The 23,426-nt window shown below is 43.3% G+C and overlaps 1 protein-coding gene across 7 annotated transcripts in view; it reads right to left on the bottom strand.

Annotated features, from left to right (window-relative positions):
* Window positions 1-754: 754 nt before the first annotated feature.
* The window catches only part of LOC141265032 (mycolipanoate synthase-like), a 116,180-nt gene continuing 93,508 nt past the window's right edge, over window positions 755-23,426 (bottom strand). For 4 of the 7 annotated variants that reach the window (XM_073677576.1, XM_073677575.1, XM_073677578.1 and 1 more), the window contains exons 6-8: window positions 11,165-11,368; window positions 7,657-7,838; window positions 755-6,516 (exon numbers count right to left, since the gene is read on the bottom strand). In XM_073677576.1, the coding sequence (XP_073533677.1) occupies window positions 1,063-6,516; window positions 7,657-7,838; window positions 11,165-11,368 (5,840 nt within the window). In that variant the 3' untranslated portion in view covers window positions 755-1,062. The remainder of the gene's footprint in view (window positions 6,517-7,656; window positions 7,839-11,164; window positions 11,369-23,426) is intronic. The other 3 variants (XM_073677573.1, XM_073677574.1, XM_073677572.1) reach the window with 1 other exon arrangement.

Here is a 23,426-nt window from a genome sequence, read left to right as displayed (position 1 = left end):
TATGTAAAAATACTTATATAAATTGCAAACATCATAACAAACATGTCAGAAGTAAAAAATATATATATTTCTGCATATTGCTTATTTATCCAGAAAAATCAGTTATAGGACGGTTTCACATACACCTGCCCAAGATGTGTAAAAAATATTTTATAAGCAAATTTAACCTGAGAATCAGCAGTATTTTCATAAAATTATAAGATAACTATAGACAGAAGATCAAACCATCATGGATGTTTACTGTAATAACCGATTACAAAAATCTGTGATTACGAAAAAAAGGAAAATAATAAATTGTTCAATATTACTGACTGCTTTGGTTCTTCGTGTGTGCTTCTACTACAGGAGTGACAACTACAGTGTTATAGTAAGATTACTATGGGCAGAATGTGGCCCCAGCTTTCGCTACGGCTCAGAATAAGGAAGACAAGTGGATTAAGTAAATTTTTCAATTTTGAGCCCATCTGTGCCAATTAGAACTTCTTTACCATGTTTAAAAAGAACTAGTCACCATGAAAATGCAGTTTAATCTGCAGCATATAAAGAAGGAGAAGCTTAGTAGATTTGAGATATAGTTTTGTGGATAAAGATTCAATATAATCTGTGTTTTCATAATTTCAACCTCTGCTCGTTCTGGGATTTTTGGTCCAGTGGGCGGTCCTATCAATGACTGACAGCTTCCTTTGAAGAAGGGTGAATTCAGAGATATCTGTGAATCACTGATAGGACCGCCTGCTGGACTGAAAATCCCAAATCGAGCAGAGGTTTAAATAATAAAACCAGGTTGTACTAAATCCTTTATTACAAAAGTATGCATCAATCTGCTCAATTCCACCTGCTCTATAACATGGTGCCTGCAGATTGGACTGCATTTTCATTGTGACATGTTCCTTTTAATGAACTGTGTAGTATTGTACAATATATACTGAACGTTTGCAAAATTATCAAAATATACGGAGAAACTTGCCTAAAATCAATGTATTATATATTAATAAAAGAGCACAAAATGCTGTAAATCAAATGACTTCAGTCTAATTCAGTTGTTGCCAACTTGTTTCCATATCACAGATAAGTTTCCTCTATCAATTCACCATTTAGCTCTTTTTCATCACAAGTGGTTTCTTTAACCATTGACACCAAACTGGAGACTTGTGTGCTGGGATCGAGTAGCTTCACCAGAGGTATGTTTACATTCTTCTCTTTAAAGATACGGCTTTGCAATGTCATGGCCGACATTGAGTCAATCCCCAGAGAAGTTAGAAGAGTACTGCTACTGATGTCACTTGAGCTGACTCCCGTGAGCTCCGTAAGTACTAAGAAAATATAATCTTCACAAGTTTCTCTATTACCACCACCAGGTTGTTTTTCTGTTGTTGTTTGCTCCCAACTCTTTATCTCTTCTACCACCATATTATAGAACCGCTTCTTCAAACCTGGAATATATGAGATCAAGTTTTCATACATGGTTTTGAAGTTAAATCTGACAATTGCTTGAATTGAATTATTTATTTGAAGACATTTCTTCAGATACTTGTGAATTTCCTCAGTATTTAAAAGGAGTATTCCTTTTGCTTCTAAGAGTTTAAGAATTTGGTGCTGATTGAGTAAAACTCCAAGGTTGAGGCCACCCCAACAGATCGATTGTCCACAAAGACCCTTATTTCTTCTGTATAGGCAGAACATGTCTAGAAAAGAGTTGGCAGCTGCATAATTTGCTTGGCCTGGATTTCCAACAAATGAAGCAACAGATGAAAAGCACACAAAGTAGTCAAGTTTCATGTCTGATGTGGCAAGGTGAAGATTCACTGCTCCATCTACTTTTGGGCTGAGAACTTTCTCAAAATGGAGCAAATTTAGGTTCTGCAGAATTCCATCATGAAAAACCACAGCACTATGGAAAACGCCCTTTACTGGGATATTTGGAAATATTTTTTTCATTAATTCCATGGCTTTTTTTACTTCAGGGTAGAAGGAAATGTTACATTGTATGGCAACTATCTTGGCTGCTTCCTTTAGATTCTGAACCGCATTTAATTGTTGTTCCATTTCTGGGGTTGGCTTTCTTCTAGATAAAATTGCTATATGGCTACCACCATTGTTCACAATGAATTTCACCGTTTCAAGTCCAAGACCAGTCAGACCACCTGTGACAACGTAAACCGCGTTATCTTTGAAAAGCACTGGATCAGGTGCTGACATTGGTATCTTTGAGATAGTACTGGTTAGCTCAATTACAGGTAAGGACTGGGTTACAAAGTAGCTGGTTTCTTTACTATCCAAGCCAGGTTCATGTTGAACCAAAACTTTTGGAATGATAATGTTGGTTTCAGAAGATATAGAATAAAGCCACTTGTGCAGTTCCTTTGCATTCTGATGTAAATATGCCTTCTGGAAAGGAGCAGAAATATCAAGTAAGTGAATGTGAAAGTCTTGATTGCTGCTAAGAATTAGATTGTGCCAGTTTTTTGCATTTTTATGATCAGATAAAAAAACCAAATCTTTAAGAAGTGGTAATGTATTAAGCATTTCTATAGTGACAGCACTAGCCATAGGAAGAATGACCATTGAAGTGCATTGCTTATCCACCACACTGCTTCCATCAGTTATCACAGTTTCCCATCCAGATTCCTTTGCTGTCTTGGACAAAACTGTGCACAAAACTGACTTTGCATCAGATGTTAAAATAACAAGTTTAGGCTTATTCTTTGCACGTGGTAGTTGATTGTGCAGAATTTCCCAGGCCAAGATAAAGAATGAGATACAAGGTGCATTTTTTATCAGTGGTGCTTTTTTGACCAAGTAGCAAACATTTTCTGGAAGAATGACATTAGAGGTTGCAGTTATCAGATAGCATGCCACAACTCTATCACCAACGTGAATTTTCTTAACAGCTTTGCCAACAGCAGTAACAACCCCTGCAAAATCCAGAGCAACAAGCTCATGCTTATCACTAGACAAAGAGTTCCAGTACAGAGTATTCCCATATTTCCAGCTTGAAAGACTAACAGGAAAATAATCATTTGTGTGGGTGCAAATTTGATCAATACGAATCTTTAAGTCTTGGCTTTTAAGCATAGAAACATTGAAATTAGTTTGTTCAGCAGAAATTTTAGTTACTGTATAAGGCTCTGAAGTATAAAGGGTAAAACTATCAGATTTTATTTCCTGTGTTCTCTGTTCAGTGATGGTGGGAGTAATTTCACTTGTATAAATAGAGCCCTCCTTAATCCAGATCTCTGAATGCACCTCTGGATTGTAATGAAGAAGAACTTGGACTAATGCTGCAACATCTTGGGAACTGGAGGAGCTAACGTCGATCAGCTGAAATGTTATGTCAGGTATTTCTATCATACATGCTCTCGTCATTCCGACTAAAGCAAATCCAGGGTTAATGCGATCCACAGTATTGTCCACAGTTCTAAATGTCACTATCCGGATTGAAGGCTTGGGGGTCTTTTTTCTTATTGTTAAAATCAGCTGTTGATAGACTTCACAGCATTTCGCTAGATATTGTGTAAGATTATTTGGAATATCTTTAGTTAATTCTTGGATTCCCCACATAAACACAACATCTTCGCATTCACTATTAAGAAGCTTATGTACTTGAATATCCGAATTCCAACTGTTGAAAGGAATGTAGGTCACCTCTTTCTGAATGTAGTTTGATAACTTTTCACCTATTCCAACTTTGTCAGAATAAATCAACAGCTTTGGCTCATTTTCTGATCTCTGACTGGATTGTAAACTCTTTGTCCAGTTTACTTGGAAAAAAGTATTTTCTATATTATTTGTAGTTTGTTTTACAAATGTCAGCTGAGCAATTTTTATTTCTACTAAAATGGAGCCATTGATATCTGCAAAACATCCACATAGTTCAATGTACTTCTCTGTTGTTTTCATCATTTTCATATAAATAATCATTTCTTCTTGAAGAGGCTGTAGCATCATTAAACTTCCTATGGATGATGGGAAGAGTGCTGATTCTTTCATTCTTGTTCCCATACAAACCACCATTTGAAGGAAGCAGTCTAAAATGACTGGATGTATATGGTACTCGTACATTGTTTCCCTTACTTCTTCACTCACTTTTATTCTGGCAATTCCTTCATTAAGATCTTTTCCATAATGTACATCACCCAGCTGTTTGTAAGTCTCCCCATACTCAAATCCAACTGCAGAGAGTTGATCATATACTGTTTCTGCTTTGAAAATCGAAGTACATCTCTTGAAGATATGTTCAGCTGAGATTTTTTTGTCTTTGTTTAGTTTATAGTTACGTTTTTGTATTTTCCCACTTGCAAAAACATGTGATGTTAGAACTTCAAAAAGCATTAATTTCTCTTCTTGGTGTAGCTTGACTTTTAGGTCCACAGAGTCTTGGTGGAGAACACAGGGACTGGAAAATGTTGCACTGACTTCCAAAGAACTTAACGGCAATTTAGGTTTAAAGCTGGTAGCCGCAGCTGCCAATCCAAGTTCTACGTAGAATGCACCTGGAATAAGGGCAGATCCTCCATGTTTATGTTCATAGACATATGGTGCATTGACTTTAGAAACCTTGCAGTGGAAGTCAGACAAATCTTCACTCAAGCTATGGATTAATGGATGATTTGGACTTGATGATGTTTGGTTCCCTTGTCTAATTTTTTCATATTTAATATCTTGCTTGATACAATCAAATTGATATCTTGGAATTGTTGACGGTGAAGATTTATAGGCACCGAATACATTGCTCCAGTCAGGATTGTATCCTTGAGTAAAAAGTGACATCAGCATGGAAAAGACAGCTTCATATTCTTTTTGGGGCTGTATAGCAGGTAATACTGTTGTTTTTGCTCCTAAAGTTTCAATGATGTTCCTTTGTAGTGCTCTCCGGGGACCTATTTCAATGATCAATGGGTTTTCTTTATCTCTTGCTGAAGCTTCTACAGCTTGTTGAAAGGCAACTGGTTCACGAATATTTTTAGCCCAGTAATCACCAGTGGTGAAATCTCCTTTGGATGCTAGTTTACCTGTCACTGTAGAGAAAATATCAACTTCCATGCTATTTTCTTGCAAATCATGCAGCGTCTCTTTTACTTCATGTAATATAGGGTCCATCATTGGGCTGTGGTATGCTGCAGGTACATTAAGCTTTACGAGAAATATATTCTTTTCACTGTAATTTTTGGTCAGCTCCCCATGAAGGTGTTCTAATGAGTAAGTATCGCCTGACAATGTGCATGAAGTAGGACTGTTGAAAGCAGCAATGCAAACTTTTTCTTTGTATGACTGAATTATTTTTGATAATTTGGTCACAAGCAGATTGCCAACTACCAGCATACTGCCCCCAGTAGCTTTGCATTGCAGCATGCTTCTGTAATAAATGACTTTTACAGCATCTTCAAGTGAAATAAGTCCAGAACAATGAGCTGCTGCAACTTCTCCAACTGAGTGACCAACAATTCCATCTGGCCTCACCCCCCAATGTGTCAGAAGAGCCACTAATGACGCCTGAATTGTAAAGAGCAGCAACTGGGCCACATCCGGCCTTGAGAAATCATCAAACTCCATCTCTAACAACTGCAGCACAGAAATGGAGGTATAAGCTTGGATCAACTTATCGATTGCCACACATTTTGCTCTAAACACTGGCTCATGTTCAAGTAGCATCTTACACATTCCTTTATAAAGGACTCCATTTCCACAGAATATGAACACAATATGATGGCTGGATTTAACCATAGGAGCCAATTTGCTCACCGTTTGTAGTTGGTGGTGTAAATGAGTTACAGAAGAGGCGAGAAATGCTGTTCTGTATTTGTAATTTAGGTGACTTCTCCTGCAAGCTGCTGTGTAGACCAGGTTCTCCAGGGATAATTTTGTGTTGCTTAACACTCGTTTTGTGTCTTCAATACAGAGGAGAAGGGAATTGATGGAAGCTGCCGATAATATAAATAATTCTACTGATCTTTTCGAATGATACTTAGGGTATTCTTGATTATCTTGCTTTACAACAACATGAACATTAGTTCCGCCAAACCCAAAACAATTTATTCCTGCCATTCTTCCAAATTTGATGTCCTCTTGCCATTTTTCAGGACTGGTTGGAATTTCTAGATTGGATTTCTCTATGATTTTGTTCCCATTTTTTTTAGAATAGTGTAAAGATGGAGGAATAATTTCATGATGCATCATGAGAAGAACTTTAATCAACCCAGCAGCCCCAGCAGCAGATTCAGTGTGACCGATATTTCCTTTAACTGATCCAATCTTCAGGGGCTTCATTCCATTACAGCGTTTTTTCCCAATGATATTTCCTAAGCTTGTAGCTTCTATTGGGTCACCAGTTGGTGTCCCAGTACCATGAGCTTCAACATACTGCACAGAACATGGATCTGTCCTACTATAGATCTGCTGTAATAGATGTTCCTGCTGATGTTGAGATGGTCGTGTGATTGGTGATACAGAGTGTCCATCTTGGTTTACTGAACTTGCAGTTATAAGTCCCCAGATTTTGCAGTATTCTTCTTTAGCCTGAAAAAAAAAGTTAAAAAATGTTAAACAGAATTCCCACAGGAAAATGGAAGTAGGCAGCAGAATAACAACCTTCACACTAAAATTTAAATGGGTTATCTATTTTTCTATGGGACTAAACAATTGGTCGGTAGTTGCTAATTACATGCTTGTTCTGCCATATGCTGATCTCTCTTGTATAAGAGCGGTCACAGACTGTTCCTGGTGGCGATTTTCCCACTTTCTGTGATGTCATGTTGACAGAGCAGTGCCTTCTCTTCCACTCTGCTCTATCAATGACACATCAGTGCTGATGTCATACTGATTGACAGCTGGCTCCCTACTACCTAACTGAGCGCAGGTGCACTAAGCTAGTGTGATTCATGTTTTACGAGCTAGCGCATGAGCAGTGCAAATAACTGTGCAAGTGACTCTGATTTCCAGCACCTTCACTGGGTATAAGTGTCACTAGCAGACCTATCAAACTACACTGCTCATGCAATGCAAATCACAGAAACTCAGTGTGCCTGTGCGGAGTTAGGTAGCAGGGAGCTGGCTGCCAAAAAACATGACGTTGGCAATGACACACCATCGACAGAGCAGAGCAGATGCGAAGGAACTGCTCTGTCAACGTCACATCACAGAAAGTAGGAAAATCGCTGCCAGGAGTGGTTTGTGACTGCTTTCAGCCAGGAGAGAATAGCAAGTACCTACCGATAAGTGCTTAGTCCCATAGAAGAAAGAAAAAAGTTCCCCCTTTTAAACTTGGGAAAAGGAAAAGTCTCACTGACGTATTGGTCACTTTGGAGAATAGTGGATAGTAGATGAAGCATAGGCAATGAGCAAGAGGAAGATTGCAATTAAAGTGAGGAGAAAAAAACAACTAAAAATGAATGATACCTCTAGAAATGAAAGAAAAGATTTACGGTACACAGATCTGACCTAGTGACTAAGCCTCACACAATGTCATGATGACATGGGTCTAAGGAAGTGACAGATTTTGCTAGAAGATACCTAATTAAAGGATGTTGGCCAAAGAAGTGAAGCCCAGCTGAAACAGATGGGAAATGACATCGGAACTAGATGTCTTGGATATTTTTGCTCATTTCTAATAATATCAAAGAGATGGTAGAAAACATTGAGACTGTAAACATTTCATACCTTTTTTAAAGGTTTTAGAAGAACAATGCCACATCCTTCTCCTCTTCCATATCCATCAGCTTGATTGGAGAAAGGTTTACTTATACCATCTACAGAAAGCATTTTTGCTTTGCAAAGGGCAACAAAGATGCGAGGTTCGAGGATGCAGCTGACTCCGCCACATATGGCCATCTGACAATCACCTGAAATATACAGAAATAAATATAGATTTCAACACAAATTAAACAGAAGCGTACATACACACATGGTCAAAATTGTTGGTACCCCTCGTTTAATGAAAGAAAAACCCACAATGGTCACAGAAGTAACTTGAATCTGACAAAAGTAATAATAAATTAAAAATCTATGAAAATGAACAAATGAAAGTCAGACATTGCTTTTCTGCTTCTACAGAATTAAAAAAAATTAAACTCATGAAATAGGCCTGGACAGAAATGATGGTTCTTCTTAACTTAATATTTTTTTGAACAACCTTTTGAGGCAATCACTGCAATCAAACGATTCCTGTAACTGTCAATGAGACTTCTGCACCTCTCGACAGGTATTTTGGCCCACTCCTCATGAGCAAACTGCTCCAGTTGTCTCGTGTTTGAGGGTTGCCTTTTCCAGATAGCATGTTTCAGCGCTTTCCAAAGATGCTCAATAGGATTTAGGTTAGGGCTCATAGAAGGCCACTTCAGAATAGTCCAATGTTTTCCTCTTAGCCATTCTTGGGTATTTATAGCTTTGTGTTTTGGGTCATTATCCTGTTGGAAGACCCATGACCTGTGACTGAGACCAAGCTTTCTGACTCTGGGCAGCACATTTCTCTCTAGAATCCCTTGATAGTCTTGAGATTTCATTGTACCCTGCACAGATTCAAGACACCCTGTGCCACATGCAGCAAAGCAGCCCCAGAACATAACAGAGCTTCCTCCATGTTTCACAGTAGGGACAGTGTTCTTTTCTTGATATGCTTAATTTTTCCGTCTGTCAACATAGAGCTGATGTGCCTTGCCAAAAACTTCCATTTTTGTCTCATCTGTCCATAGGACATTCTCCCAGAAGCTTTGTGGCTTGTCAACATGTAGTTTGGCAAATTCCAGTCTGGCTTTTTTATGATTTTTTTTCAACAATGGTGCTCTACTTGGTCGTCTCCCATGAAGTCCACTGTGGATCAAACAACGCCGGATGATGCGATCTGACACTGATGTTCCTTGAGCTTGAAGTTCACCTTTAATCTCTTTAGAAGTTTTACTGGGCTCTTTTGTTACCATTCGTATTATCCGTCTCTTTGATTTGTCATCAATTTTCCTCCTGCGGCCAAGTCCAGGGAGGTTGGCTACAGTCCCATGGATCTTAAATTTCTGAATAATATGTGCAACTGTAGTCACAGGAACATCAAGCTGCTTGGAGATGGTCTTATAACCTTTACCTTTAACATGCTTGTCTGTAATTTTCTTTCTAATCTCCTGAGACAACTCTTTCCTTTGCTTTCTCTGGTCCATGTTGAGTGTGGTACGCACCATGTCATCAAACAGCACAGTGAGTATCTGTAGCCCTATATACAGGACCACTGACTGATTACAAGATTGTAGACACCTGTGATGCTAATTAGTGGACACAACTTGATTTACCATGTCCCTTTTGTCAAATTATTTTCAGGGGTACCATCATTTCTGTCCAGGCCTATTTCATGAGTTTAATTTTTTTTAAATTCTGTGGAAGCAGGGTTGAAAAGCAATGTCTGACTTTCATTTCTTCATTTTCATAGATTTTTAATTTATTATTACTTTTGTCAGAGTCAAGTTATTTCTGTGACCATTGTGGGTTTTTCTTTCATTAAACGAGGGGTACCAACAATTTTGACCACGTGTGTATGTACAATACTGTTCGCTATCTGTATTGAACACTGACTTTATGGTCGACTAGAGATGTTTTTTGACCTCCAAGATTAGTTGTTAGTTCACTGTAGGAGCCCTGATTGATAATCCTCTCAAGATTCAGGACTGTTCCATCTGGACTCCACATTTAGATTAGACTGTCATTGTGGCTCTTTATGAGCTAGCGCATGAGCAGTGCAAAGGAATAACATTGTGACATAACGATGATGCGGTGCTTAGACCGTGCCAAAGGTGCCTTGCAGGACCTTTCACGACATTATGACGTGTGTAATGAGATGATGATGTGTGTCACAATGTCATGACGTTGCAGGGCCTCGTCAGTGTGAAAGATGCCAAGAGCTGAAGAAAGACAAAAAAGATGACAGATGGGACAAAAGGAGACCACTGGAGCAGCAATAAAGGACACAATAAGGCTGAATGAGTATCATTGTTTTTTTAACCCCTTTTATTAGACTGAATTTGATTTTTTTTTTAGGATAATTTTATTCAATCCAACTCAAACAGATTCACTCATCTCCATCCATCAGATCACCGTTCACAGGTTGCTCAGGCATCAGATGATTATGTGCTGAGAACTGTCATCAAAGGTGCAACACATGAACATGATCTTATTTCTTGCATGTGTACCATCTTAGACCTCAGTTCACATTGCTTGGTTTTTTGTCTTGTTTGCATTCTGTGCAAATTAGGGGTGTGGCATCCCCCTTGTTGAGCTGGTCAGTATATATGTAGCTTACCACGGGCTTGGGTGGTCTGATATTGGGACCCGGTTCTATTTGTCTACCCTTTTATATGCATTACTTCAACTCTGATATACAGTAAGGTTTTTAATATAGACAGTGTAGGACCATCCCAATTAGGGTCACCTAGTCGCTGGTGTGACGGCTTGTATACTTTTTTTGATCAAAAATAGTTCACTAAGTACCCTATATTTCATATGCAACTTTGCTTTACATTTATATATAATGATGGTAGGGATGTGATATATTTTTTGTCTTTTGTAGGTTTTGTATCTTTTTGCTAGTGTGAACATGCTCTTATTTCTTGCATGTGTACCATCTTAGACCTCAGTTCACATTGCTTGTTTTTTTGTCTTGTTTGCATTCTGTGCAAATTAGGGGTGTGGCATCCCCCTTGTTGAGCTGGTCAGTATATATGTAGCTTACCACGGGCTTGGGTGGTCTGATATTGGGACCCGGTTCTATTTGTCTACCCTTTTATATGCATTACTTCAACTTTGATATACAGTAAGGTTTTTAATATAGACAGTGTGGGACCGTCCCATTTAGGGTCACCTTGTCGCTGGTGGGACGGCTTGTATACTTTTTTTGATCAAAAATTGTTCACTAAGTACCCTATATTTCATATACAACTTTGCTTTACATTTATATATAATGATGGTAGGGATGTGATATATTTTTTGTCTTTTGTAGGTTTTGTATCTTTTTGCTAGTGTGAACATGCTCTTATTTCTTGCATATGTACCATCTTAGACCTCAGTTCACATTGCTTGGTGACATGAAGAAAGGAAGTTGTAAAGCTTTTAAACATTTGTAATACTTTATGTAAAGAACAAACAAAGAACAACATATCTATCAAGTCTTGGTCTATTTAATTGTTTTTACCTTGTCTGATGGCTTGGCATGCATAATGTAAAGCAACTAAGGAAGAAGAGCAGGCAGTGTCAATTGATAGGGATGGTCCCGTCAGATTAAAGCAGTATGATATCCTGTTTGCAGCGATGCTTGTTGCTGTCCCAGTGCCATTAAAATGATTAATGTTATCTGGAGAATTATTATACACACTGACAGCATCTCTGTTCATAAGACCTGTATACAATAATACATTATTCTGTGTTAACATCGTCTTAATTTATTTTCTTATTATTCTGTACATAGTGGATTAATAATAATGTAATGATAACATTACTACAACATTTATAAAGAGCATAATGAAAATGTAAAATGCAAAACATTCTAATTGACAAAGTGCAATGTAATTAGTGGAGGGCAGAGCAAACAGTAATGATTGTGATGATGACATGTAGAATAGCTGTATTGACATAGGAAAGTGGAAATCATTTGATTTTGTTTAATCACGCAGGGTAAAAAGATGCCCACAGTCCCTGAATCAAAGCATAAAGGAGTTTCCTGGTTTTGGAATACCCATCTCCCATTTGAAGTTTGTACTGAACTGTACTCACCCTCCTCAGGTCCAGTGCCGAGTCTCCGCCTCTGTTCCTATTGTCGGTTATTGTCTGCAGCACCTTCGTCACGTTAACAGCACTGCAGCCAATTATTGAGTTTATCAGCTTGGAAGTTAAATTAATTAGATTTAAACCGTTTTGAGGAGAACAAACATGGCTAACATATAGCCTCCAAAAAACAACAAAATTGTATTATTGATAATATTAAAAAGCCGGAACAAACAAATAACCCAAGTGTGAACAGATCAAGTACACTCATGAATCACCAAACCACCCCCCCTCAAAAAAAGGGTGTGTATAGGGTAGTGAATAGGGTCCAAGTTAGGGGTTGTGTCAATAACACCCAAGCCCTCAGGATTCCCCACCATTTGTACGTAAGGCCACCACCCTACTACCTCCTATATATAGCCAGAAAAATTGAGATTTAAACGGAGTCCCATATGATGTTGGTTCATATCTCTCAGTGTACCGAGCTAATTAAGTGACAAAAGTGCATAAAGTAATACAGTGCATATAAAAACTGAAAAGACAAGTTTCCCACTAGGCTCTTATGATAGAGACTAGACACAGTATAAATATCTTGACTAACAGGACCCTAAGTCAAAGAACCTATATGCTGATAACCAGCCTTGCAGTGGAGGTTGGCACCCTAGTTAAAGCAGGCGATATGGCACCCACGCTCCACGGCGGCTTTCCCTGACTTGCCCTGGTTAGACCTAGGACTATATCGTTTGTTGCATAACAGTCATATGCAGACAATGAATATACGGCATAACAATAATAATGCATTAAATGGAAACTTACCTTGATATGAATATACACTGTGTGCAGAATTATTAGGCAAATGAGTATTTTGATCACATGATACTTTTTATACATGTTGTCCTACTCCAAGCTGCATAGGCTTGAGAGCCAACTACCAATTAAGTAAATCTGGTGATGTGCATCTCTGTAATAAGGAGGGGTGTTGACTAATGACATCAACACCCTATATAAGGTGTGCTTAATTATTAGGCAACTTCCTTTCCTTTGGCAAAATGGGTCAGAAGAGAGATTTGACGGGCTCTGAAAAGTCCAAAATTGTGAGATGTCTTTCAGAGGGATGCAGCAGTCTTGAAATTTCCAAACTTTTCAAGCGTGATCACCGAACAATCAAGTGTTTTATAGCAAATAGCCAACAGGGTCGCAAGAAGCGTGTTGGCCAAAAAAGGCGCAAAATAACTGCCCATGAATTGAGGAAAATCAAGTGTGAAGCTGCCAAGATGCCATTCGCCACCAGTTTTGCCATATTTCAGGGCTGCAACGTTACTGGAGTATCAAAAAGCACAAGGTGTGCGATACTCAGGGACATGGCCAAGGTAAGGAAGGCTGAAAAACGACCACCTTTGAACAAGAAACATAAGATAAAACGTCAAGAATGGGTCAAGAAATATCTTAAGACTGATTTTTCAAAGGTTTTATGGACTGATGAAATGAGAGTGACTCTTGATAGGCCAGATGGATGGGCCAGAGGCTGGATCAGTAAAGGGCAGAGGGCTCCACTCCGACTCAGACGCCAGCAAGGTGGAGGTGGGGTACTGGTATGGGCTGGTATCATCAAAGATGAACTTGCGGGACCTTTTCGGGTTGAGGATGGAGTGAAGCTCAACTCCCAGACCTACGGCCAGTTTCTGGAAGACAACTTCTTCAAGCAGTGGTACAGGGAGAAGTCGGTATTGTTCAAGAAAAACATGATTTTCATGCAGGACAATGCTCCATCACATGCACCCAACTTCTCCACAGTGTGGCTGGCCAGTAAAGGTCTAAAAGAAGAAAAAATAATGACATGGCCCCCTTGTTCACCTGATCTGAAACCCATAGAGAACCTGTGGTCCATCATAAAATGTGAGATCTACAGGGAGGGAAAACAGTACACCTCTCAGAACAGTGTCTGGGAGGCTGTGGTGGCTGCTGCACGCAATGTTGATCAAAAACAGATCAAGCAACTGACACAATCTATGGATGGAAGGCTGTTGAGTGTCATCATAAAGAAAGGTGGCTATATTGATCACTAATTTTTTTTGTTTTTGTTTTTGCATGTCAGAAATATTTATTTCTTTATTTTGTGCACTGATATTGGTTTACCTGGTGAAAATAAATAAGTGAGATGGGATTATATTTGGCCTTTATTAAGTTGCCTAATAATTCTGAACAGTAATAATTAACTGCACAAACAGATATCCTCCTAGCCAAATCTAAAAAAAACCCACTCCAATTTCCAAAAATATTAAGCTTGGATATTTATGAGCCTTTTGGGTTGATTGAGAACATAGTTGTTGGTCAATAATAAAAATAATCCTTTAAAATACAAGTGTGGCACCCCAGGGGTCTGGTTGCCACGGTGATAGAAATATCACGTCTGGGAGCAAGTGGGAGGTTCCCTGGTCAGGAGCCCTTGAACATGCAACACCTCCTGTCCCAGACCAGATAGGGGAGGAACCTGCCCTATATAAACTGGGTCTGGGGCGGGGTTAGTGAGACTAGAGACTGGAGACTGAGACAGAGCTGAGTCTAGTTCTGAGTGAAGTTCCAGACACAGGGAAAGCAACAGCTAGGAGCACTGTAGGAGCAAGAGCTGAGTGTCAGGGACTGGAAGCAGATATTGTTCGTCCTGGCTGAAGACACTACGACCGGACAACGGAGTCCGAGGCTCTGAGGATCTCTAAGTCCAGCAGCAGAAACCAGCCGGCAGGGGATTCTAGGTCCTCTGGCCATAGAAGCCCGGAGGCTCAGTCACGAGCAAGGGACCAGCACCGCCATCAAGGAGCGGAGGCTATCAGAAGGCCCCAAGTCACCAGCCATACGGGTGAGCACCACACAGTATACTCAGGGACATGGGCTACTTCCACTCGGTTACAGCAAGGTAGCCAGGAAGAGTGCAGACAGACGGGGAGGCCTACAACTCCACCTGGCCAGGGGAACTCCTGTTTGTTCACAGCCTGACCAGGCCCCTTATGCTAGCCAGTACTCCCGGGAGGGTCTGCCTTATCATCATCAGTAAAGACCCTGAACTGCACTGCAAAGACTCTGAGTCGTTCCTGCTTCACCGTGCACCATCACCCCCAGCATCCTATTACACTGCCCTGAGGCTACACTCTTCCTGTGGGGAGTTATCCAATCCCTGTACTGCATATCTACATCAGCCTCAGCAGTCTGTCTTGCAGCGGTGGTCCTCCCTGACCGCAATCCACAGGTGGCGTAGTCGGACATTCAAAACCCTACAAATAGACTGCCACAGCATTTAGTCTGACCACCCTGAGCCACGGGATCAGGTTGCCACAACTACCCCCATCATTGCACTGAAGCCCGGTTCCGAGTGCCCCACGGCCCAGGGGGCGAGTCAGCTTTTGGCGTAGTTGGCAGGATTGTGACCAACCCGCCACAAACGGGTATTGCGCGCCTGAAAAGACTGTACACGTACCTCAAAAGTCGTTTCCCGCCATCTTCAGTCGTTTCCCGCCATCTTCAGTCGTTTCCCGCCGTCTTCAGCCGTTTTCCCGCCATCGGATGCCATCTTCGGGACGCCGCGTGGGAAGAAGAGGGACGTGGACGTCCAAACCGCGCGAGACCTGAAGCCCCGCCTTACGCACGGACTCTGCGCAAGGTCCTGAAAGGAGCCAAGCGGACGCTGACGTCACCAAGGCGCGACGCAAGGTCCTCCACCCCGACGATCGCCTGCGGAGCCGCGGCCTACGGAGAAGAAGCAACAGCAGGTAGGCCACGGTCGACGGGGGGGGAGGAGGATGTTGGAAGCGGAGGGGACTGCCACCGCCAGCGCGGCCGCTGCAATGCCATTGACAATGCCTTACATCCCCGGAGCGGCCTGGCTGCCCCAATACTCAGGGGAGTCGCATACCCTAAGCGACTTTAAAGAGAAACTGTACAGCCTATTTAAAGTATACCCCCTGACGGAGGGACAAAAAGTGAGCATATTGATAGGTCAGCTAACCGGCGCAGCCCAATGTGAAGTAAAGTCCTGGTCAGTCAGGGACAAGGAGACCGTGAAGGAGATCTTAGCCCGTCTGAAGGACACTTTTGACACCCGCACCTCAGCAGAGATCAAAATGAGATTTTATAGGTGCAAGCAGCGGGCCCAAGACAGTATAAGAGACTATGCTTTGAATTTGCAGGAGGCCCTGGGAGCCATTAAACAGGCAGACCCTGACAGTGTGCAGAATGCAGATGAACTGTTGACTGAGCAATTCATTGAGGGTCTGCTGTCCAACGCCCACCGAACCCAGTTACGTGCAATGGCCTTGCAGAACCCTGGGTTAGACTTTGCAAAGTTCAAAGACTGGGCCATCTGGGTGCTCCGAGAACCGGCACCGGGTAGCGCTGTAACCCACCGGTGCCCTGCTATTACCTATCACCAGGAGGCGGCGCCTTTGTCTGCAGAGCCTGTGGGAGCTGGTGCGCAGGCTTTGGATAAAGACCCGGCTGCAGACCTGCACCATCCGGTCCAAGAACTGACCAAAAGCGTTGCCGCATTAACCAGGACTGTGCAGTCGTTACAGGTATCCTCTCCAGGAAGGATCAAGCTGGCCACCAGTCCGGAGGACGTCCCGTGGCGCCAACAGAGGAGGATCCCATCGTCCAGAGGAAGACCCAGCAATCGCTACAACGAGGACGGACAGCCCATCTGCCGCCGCTGCAACCAACCAGGACATATGGCAAGATACTGTAATTTAAACGAGTCCAACCTGGGGCAAAGGCCCAACCCCCAGGCGTAAGATCATCAGGCCCATCAAACTGGCGTGACAAGTATGTGGGGGGACGACTGGTCTTGCCCGTGGTACTGGATGGCATTCCCATGAGTGCACTGTTGGACACCGGGTCGCAGATCCCCTATGTACTTTTCAAGCAATACTGGGATGACACGGATATTACCCGTTACCCAGATAATGACTTGAGCATCATCGCCAGTAATGGTCAGCTCGTGACGCAGATCGGGTTCAAGGAGGTGACCATCAAAATTGGTAAAGTTGAACTGCCGGCGCAGGGACTGATTATTGTGGACATTGACCGTCATGAAAGTCACCCTAAAATAACCTTGGGTACTAACATTATTGAGAATTGCATTTCAGAAGTAATTGCCATTTTACAGCAGGTTACGTTGAACGCCAGCTCCGGCCAGCAGCGTGTCCTACAAAAGGAGATCCGGGCACTGATGAAAAGGCAACAGGTAGAACTGTCGGGTGGTGAGATTGGTAGCGTTAGGATGAGTGACCCGTTCCCTATCGCCATGCCCCCAAAGGGTGAGATGATGATCTGGTGTCAGGCAGCTATTGGTCTGAGGGGTAGAGACTATCAAGCTATGGTAAAACCCGTTTACTCAGACAGTAGGCCCACTATTTTGACGGCACGGGGGGTGGTTGATGTCCGCCATGGGAGGGTACCTGTCCGCATCCTAAACATTGGGGAAAGAGAAGTATACTTGCCCCGGTATGCCACGCTAGCCAAATTGTTCACCATTAACCAGAACTCTGTAAAGGCCATGGGACCCTTGCCTCCATCTCCCCCAGAGGAAGGTAACGGCTCCAAGAAACAAATGGAGGACTGGTGCCAGAAGCTGCACGTGGGCACTGGCTCCACTCCCCAACACCAGAAACAGGGAGTCTACCGGGTGGTTCAGGAGTACGAAAGAGTCTTTAGCAAACACCCGCTAGACTTTGGGCAAGTAAAGGGGGTAGAACATCAAATCCCCACAGGAGACCATCCACCCATAAAAGAGAGATACCGGCTTGTACCCCCTGCACACTATTAGAATGCCAAGGGAATGTTGCGAGAAATGAAGGAGGCTGGGGTAATCAGGGATAGCTGTAGCCCCTGGGCAGCTCCACTAGTTCTTGTGACAAAGAAAGATGGCACCATGAGGATGTGTGTAGATTACAGAAAGATCAATCGTATCACACACAAAGATGCGTACCCGTTACCTAGGATAGAAGAATCTTTAGCTGCATTAAAATCTGCTAACTTCTTCTCCACTTTGGATCTTACTAGCGGGTACAGGCAGGTTCCTGTAGTAGAGGCAGACAAGGAGAAGACCGCGTTTACCACCCTGATGGGTCTCAGTGAATTCAACTGTATGCCGTTCGGACTCTGCAACGCACTAGGGACCTTCCAGAGGCTGATGGAGTGCTGTCTGGGGCACAGAAATTTTGAGACGGTCCTGCTATACCTGGACGATGTCATCGTGTATTCCAAGACCTATGAGGACCACCTAAAGCACCTGGCAGAAGTGTTCGATGCCCTGGCAGGCTTTGGCCTAAAGGTGAAACCCTCCAAGTGTCATCTACTGAAACCAAGGGTGCAGTACCTGGGACACGTGGTGAGTGCTGATGGAGTAGCTCCTGACCCTGATAAGATCACAGTGTTTAAGGACTGGCCAAGACCCTCCAACATAAAGGAAGTGAGGCCGTTCCTCGGGTTGGTAGGCTACTACCGAAGATTCATTCCTGGTTTCACCAAAATGGCTGCTCCTATGCAGGACCTCCTAATAGGCCAGTCCAGAAAGGCCAAAAACCAGAAGCCACCCTTCAGGTGGGACAAGCTGGAAGAGGAGTCCTTCCGCCAGCTGAAAATGGTCCTCGCGGGGGATGAAATCCTGGCGTACCCTGATTACGGCCAGCCCTTTATTCTCCACACGGACGCGAGCAACATCGGACTAGGAGCGGTGCTGTCCCAGATCCAGCAGGGGAGAGAACGGGTAATCGCTTATGCCAGCCGAAAACTACGGCCCACAGAGAGAAACCCTGAGAATTATAGCTCCTTCAAGCTAGAGTTCCTGGCAGTGGTGTGGGCAGTGACGGAGTGATTCAAGCATTGCCTTGCCTCTTCCAAGTTCACCGTGTACACGGACAACAACCCGTTGATACATCTGGACACTGCGAAACTTGGTGCCCTGGAGCAGAGATGGATGGCCCGCCTGTCCAACTATGACTTCACCATCAAATACCGGGCAGGACGCTCAAATGCCAATGCAGACGCCCTCTCCAGGATGCCGAACTTACCGGACGGAGGGGAAGATCCGAAGGAACTGGAAGAAATTGAAGTCCCCGCGTTTCACCGTCATGGGATTACCCAGTATTCCCACCGGGTAAGGGACAGGCACTCCGCCACGTTCAATCCCTTACCCCAATACAGCTGGGCGGAGACGCAAGACAGTGACCCAGCAGTCCGCTTGGTAAAAGAGATGCTGACGCAGGCTGATGCCCGCCTTGACCCAGACGCCCCAGAGGAGACAAAACAGCTGTGGAAGGAGAAGAGTAAACTGTTTCTCTACAAGGGGAAGCTGTGCCGGAGAACTGTCAACTCCCGGACACATGAGCTGACCTGGCAGGTAGTGGTCCCGAGACGGGACACGACTATGGTCCTGGAGGCATACCACGACGGAGCAGGGCACTTCGGATGGAAGAAGCTGGAGTTCCTGTTGCGTGACCGGTTCTTCTGGGTAGACATGAGAGTGGCCATTGAGAGATGGTGCAGAGACTGCGGCCCGTGCAACCTGAGGAGGAAGGACCGTGCCAGCCAGAAGACCCCCCTGCAGCCCATCATCACGAAGCAACCACTAGAACTGGTAGCCCTGGACTATGTGAAGCTGGCTCCAAGTAGGTCCGGGTACGTCTACGCCCTCACCATCGTAGACCACTACTCCCGGTTCGGTGGTGGTCCCTGTTAAGGACTTAATGGCTCAAACAGCAGCTAGAGCCTTCCAGCAGCACTTCTGCCGTCCACACGGGTATCCGGAGCAAGTGTTCACTGACCAAGGTCCAGCCTTCGAAAGCGGAGGTCTTCCAGGAGTTCTGCAACTTGTATGGCTGCAAGAAGATAAGGACAACGCCTTACCACCCCCAAACCAACGGGATGTATGAGAAAATGAACCAGGTAGTGATAAACCTGCTCAAGACGTTGCCTCTGGAGGAACGCAACCTGTGGCCTGAGAAACAGCCTGATCTGGTGGACTTGTATAACCATATCCCAGTAAATTCCACCAACTGCACCCCGGCTTACCTAATGAGAGCAAGGCCTGGTAAGCTGCCAATTAACCTGGAGATGGGAGTCCTGACACCCGAGGACACCTCGCCAGAAGCAGACTGGGACACGGAACGGCAGCAGCAGTACCGGAAAGTACAGGAGACCGTGGAGCGAAGTCTGTCTCAAGCAAGAGGAAGGCAAGAGAGGACTTATAACCAACATGCTCCCGCTGTTCCCCTGGCACCTGGAGAGCAGGTCTTGAAGAGGAAGAGACGGCTCCACAAGTTGGATGACCAGTGGGAGAAGGACCCGTACACCGTACTGCCCTCAAGTCATGAGAACCCAAAAGTATGTGTCATCAGTAAGGATGGAGGAGAGACCACAGCCACTGTCTCCAGAAACCACCTGAAGAAGTGTCCTGAGCAGCTACAAGGTGCTGAAGAAGACCAGGATATCCTTCAACCCGCAGAGGAAAAGGAAGAAATGATCAGTACCGTACTCGGAGACTTTCCCCGGTCCTGGACTCAAATCAACAACGCAGTCGTGGTACCCGTCATCACCTTTCTCCAGCCAGCCCCTCAAGGGCCTACAGAAGAACAGGGAGTGTCGGGAGAGCAGCCAGCCCAGGAGGCAGAAGGATCCATACAAGCAGCCCAGGAGAATCAACCCTCTGCTAGTAGTGAGCCTGTCGTGCCCCTAGTAAGCCAAAGAGTACGCAGGAAGCTGCCCGGCTTACCCGCAACACCTCCTACACCCTGTAGTGCAGAGCCAGATAGTGGGTTACGTAGGTCCACCAGGAGCACTAGAGGACAGATGTCCGCTCGCTGGAGAATCTAGAATGTAATGTGGATTAACCTGTAAATTGCAAATGCTGAAAATGGTTTATGTTTTTGTTGCCTGTTTAGTAATTATGTTCCTGTAGTTACCCTGCAGGATTATTTGGACTGCCAGGTTATGGACGCTGAATAACCGAAACTACATTGTAAATAGTTGCACTTGGTGCCTCTTGCAAAGACGGCCACGGAAGAAAAACCTGTCTGGCGTGGCCCCGTGTGGTCCAAAGTAGTTCGCTTCGCCTTGCAGCCACGCCCAGGGCCAACGTTTGGGGTTTGCTTTGGACAGGTCCCCGCACCGTTCAAGACTTCACCTCATAGTTACATAGTTACATAGTTACATAGTTAGTAAAGCCGAATAAAGACTTGCGTCCATCAAGTTCGACCTGTTAGTTCTGTAATTGCTAAAGTTGATCCAGAGGAGGGCAAAAACCCCAAATGATTTAGCCAATCTTCACCTGAGGAAAAATTCCCTCCTGACTCTGAAACCAGCAGTCAGAATAAATCCCTGTATCAACCTACTATTTTATTCTATTTTTAAGTATATGCAGAAATCTGCCTGGTATCTAGAAAAGCATCCAGTCCCCGCTTGAACTGGTTTAGTGAATCCGACATTACCGTCTCCTCACTCAGTGAATTCCATATTCTCACTGCTCTTACCGTAAAGAACCCCTTCCTATGCTGGTGCTGAAACCTTTTCTCTTCCAGTCTTAGTGAATGCCCTCTTGTTACCGTAATATCCCTCCTTTTGAACAAATCCCGGGCAAGGTCTCTATACTGTCCCCTAACATATTTGTACACATTTATTATGTCCCCCCTCAACCTTCTCTTTTCCAGGCTGAATAGTCCTAGTTTTGCCAACCTCTCTGGGTATTGCAGTCCCTCCATTCCCCTTATTAATTTTGTTGCCCTCCTTTGTACCTTTTCAAGCTCATTCATATCCTTTCTATATATTGGGGCCCATAACTGAGCACAGTATTCCAAGTGTGGTCTGACCAGTGCTTTGTACAGTGGAAGAACAATGTTCTCATCCTTTGCAGCTATACCTCTTCTGATACATCCCATTACCCTGTTTGCCCTTACAGCAGTGGCCTGACTTTGGGCACTCCAATTTAGTTTGCTATCAATCAAGATGCCCAAGTCCTTCTCCATCTCTGAATTCCCCAATGATTTCCCATTCAGTGAGTACTGGTGACTTCCATTTTTCCTTCCCATATGTGTGACCTTACATTTCTCCTCGTTAAACCTCATTTGCCATTTAATGCTCCACCTACCCAGCTTATCCAAATCCCTCTGTAGGTCTTCACTATCCTCTTTTGTATTAATTGTTTTACATAACTTTGTGTCATCTGCAAATATTGATATTTTACTATTTATCCTGTTGACTATGTCGTTAATAAAGATATTAAATTAAATTGGGCCTAGTACAGACCCCTGTGGTACCCCACTAGTGACGCTTACCCAATCTGAGTATATTCCATTTATAACCACCCTCTGCCTTCTATCCTTTAGCCAGTTAGCTACCCACTTGCAGACATTTTCCCCCAGCCCCATCATTCTCATTTTGTATACCAACCTATTATGTGGCACGCTATCGAACGCTTTTGAGAAGTCGAGATACACGACATCCACTGGTTCCCCCTGATCTACTCGAGAGCTAACCTCCTCGTAGAAGTCAATCAGGTTTGTTTGGCAGGAGCGATTCCTCATGAATCCATGTTGGTTCGGGGTTAATAGATTATTAGCGTCAAGATGCTCCATGATTGCCTCATTAATAAAGCCTTCAAAAATTTTGCCCACAACGGACGTCAGACTCACCGGCCGATAGTTTCCGGCGTCACTTTTCGCTCCCTTTTTGAATATTGGCACTACATTCGCCTGTCGCCAATCAAGTGGTACAGACCCAGTCTCAACAGAGTCCTTAAATATAAGATATAACGGTCTGTCTATCACATTACTTAGTTCCCTTAGTACCCGTGGGTGTATGCCATCAGGTCCTGGTGATTTGTTTATTTTAATGTTACTGAGGCGTTTCTGTACCCCAGCTTGGGTTAGATTTGTCATACTTAGTGGAGGATTAAGCTTGTCACTTCTCATTTCGCCTGTTAGTTCTTTTTCCTTTGTGAAAGTTGACGAAAAAAATTTATTTAATAGATTAGCTTTATCCTCATCTTTCTCTATGATTTTGCCTTCATCACTTTCTATCGGTTCAATATTATTCGATTTAATCCTTTTACTATTTATATACGTAAAGAACAGTTTGGGATTTGATCTACTTTCCCTAGCAATACGTCTCTCTGTTTCCTCCTTTGCTATTTTTATTTGTTTTTTGCAGGTTCTCGTTTTTTCCTTGTAACACATTAGTGCCTCCTTGCTGTTTTCCTGTTTTAATCTCTTGAATGCCTCTTTTTTGCTATTTAACGCCCCTTTTACGTTCTTATTCAACCATATTGGTTTCCTCTTATTTCTGGCCCTTTTATTCCCATACGGTATATACCTCTCGCACTGAGTATTCAGAATTCTTTTGAAGGTTTCCCATTTACTATTCGTATTTCCTTGATTAAGAACTTTGTCCCAGTCTATAAGTTGAAGGTTTTCTTTCAGCTGATCAAACTTCGCCCTCCTAAAGTTTAATGTTTTAGTTGTTCCCTTATTGATAACCCTACTGAAGGGCATTTTGAAATTGATAATATTATGATCGCTATTACCTAGGTGCCCCCCTATCTGTACCTCAGTTATTCTATCAGGCCTATTAGTCAATATTAAGTCCAACACTGCCTTCCCTCTCGTTGGTTCCTGCACTAGTTGGGAGAGATAATTATCCTTGATATTTGT

This window comes from Phyllobates terribilis, unplaced genomic scaffold (assembly GCF_046119375.1).
Source record: "Phyllobates terribilis strain yellow unplaced genomic scaffold, ASM4611937v1 Scaffold_4__5_contigs__length_816908805, whole genome shotgun sequence".
NCBI lineage: Eukaryota > Metazoa > Chordata > Amphibia > Anura > Dendrobatidae > Phyllobates > Phyllobates terribilis.
The sequence above is the reverse complement of the archived record's forward strand: the minus strand, read 5'-3'. Positions and strand labels throughout refer to the sequence as shown.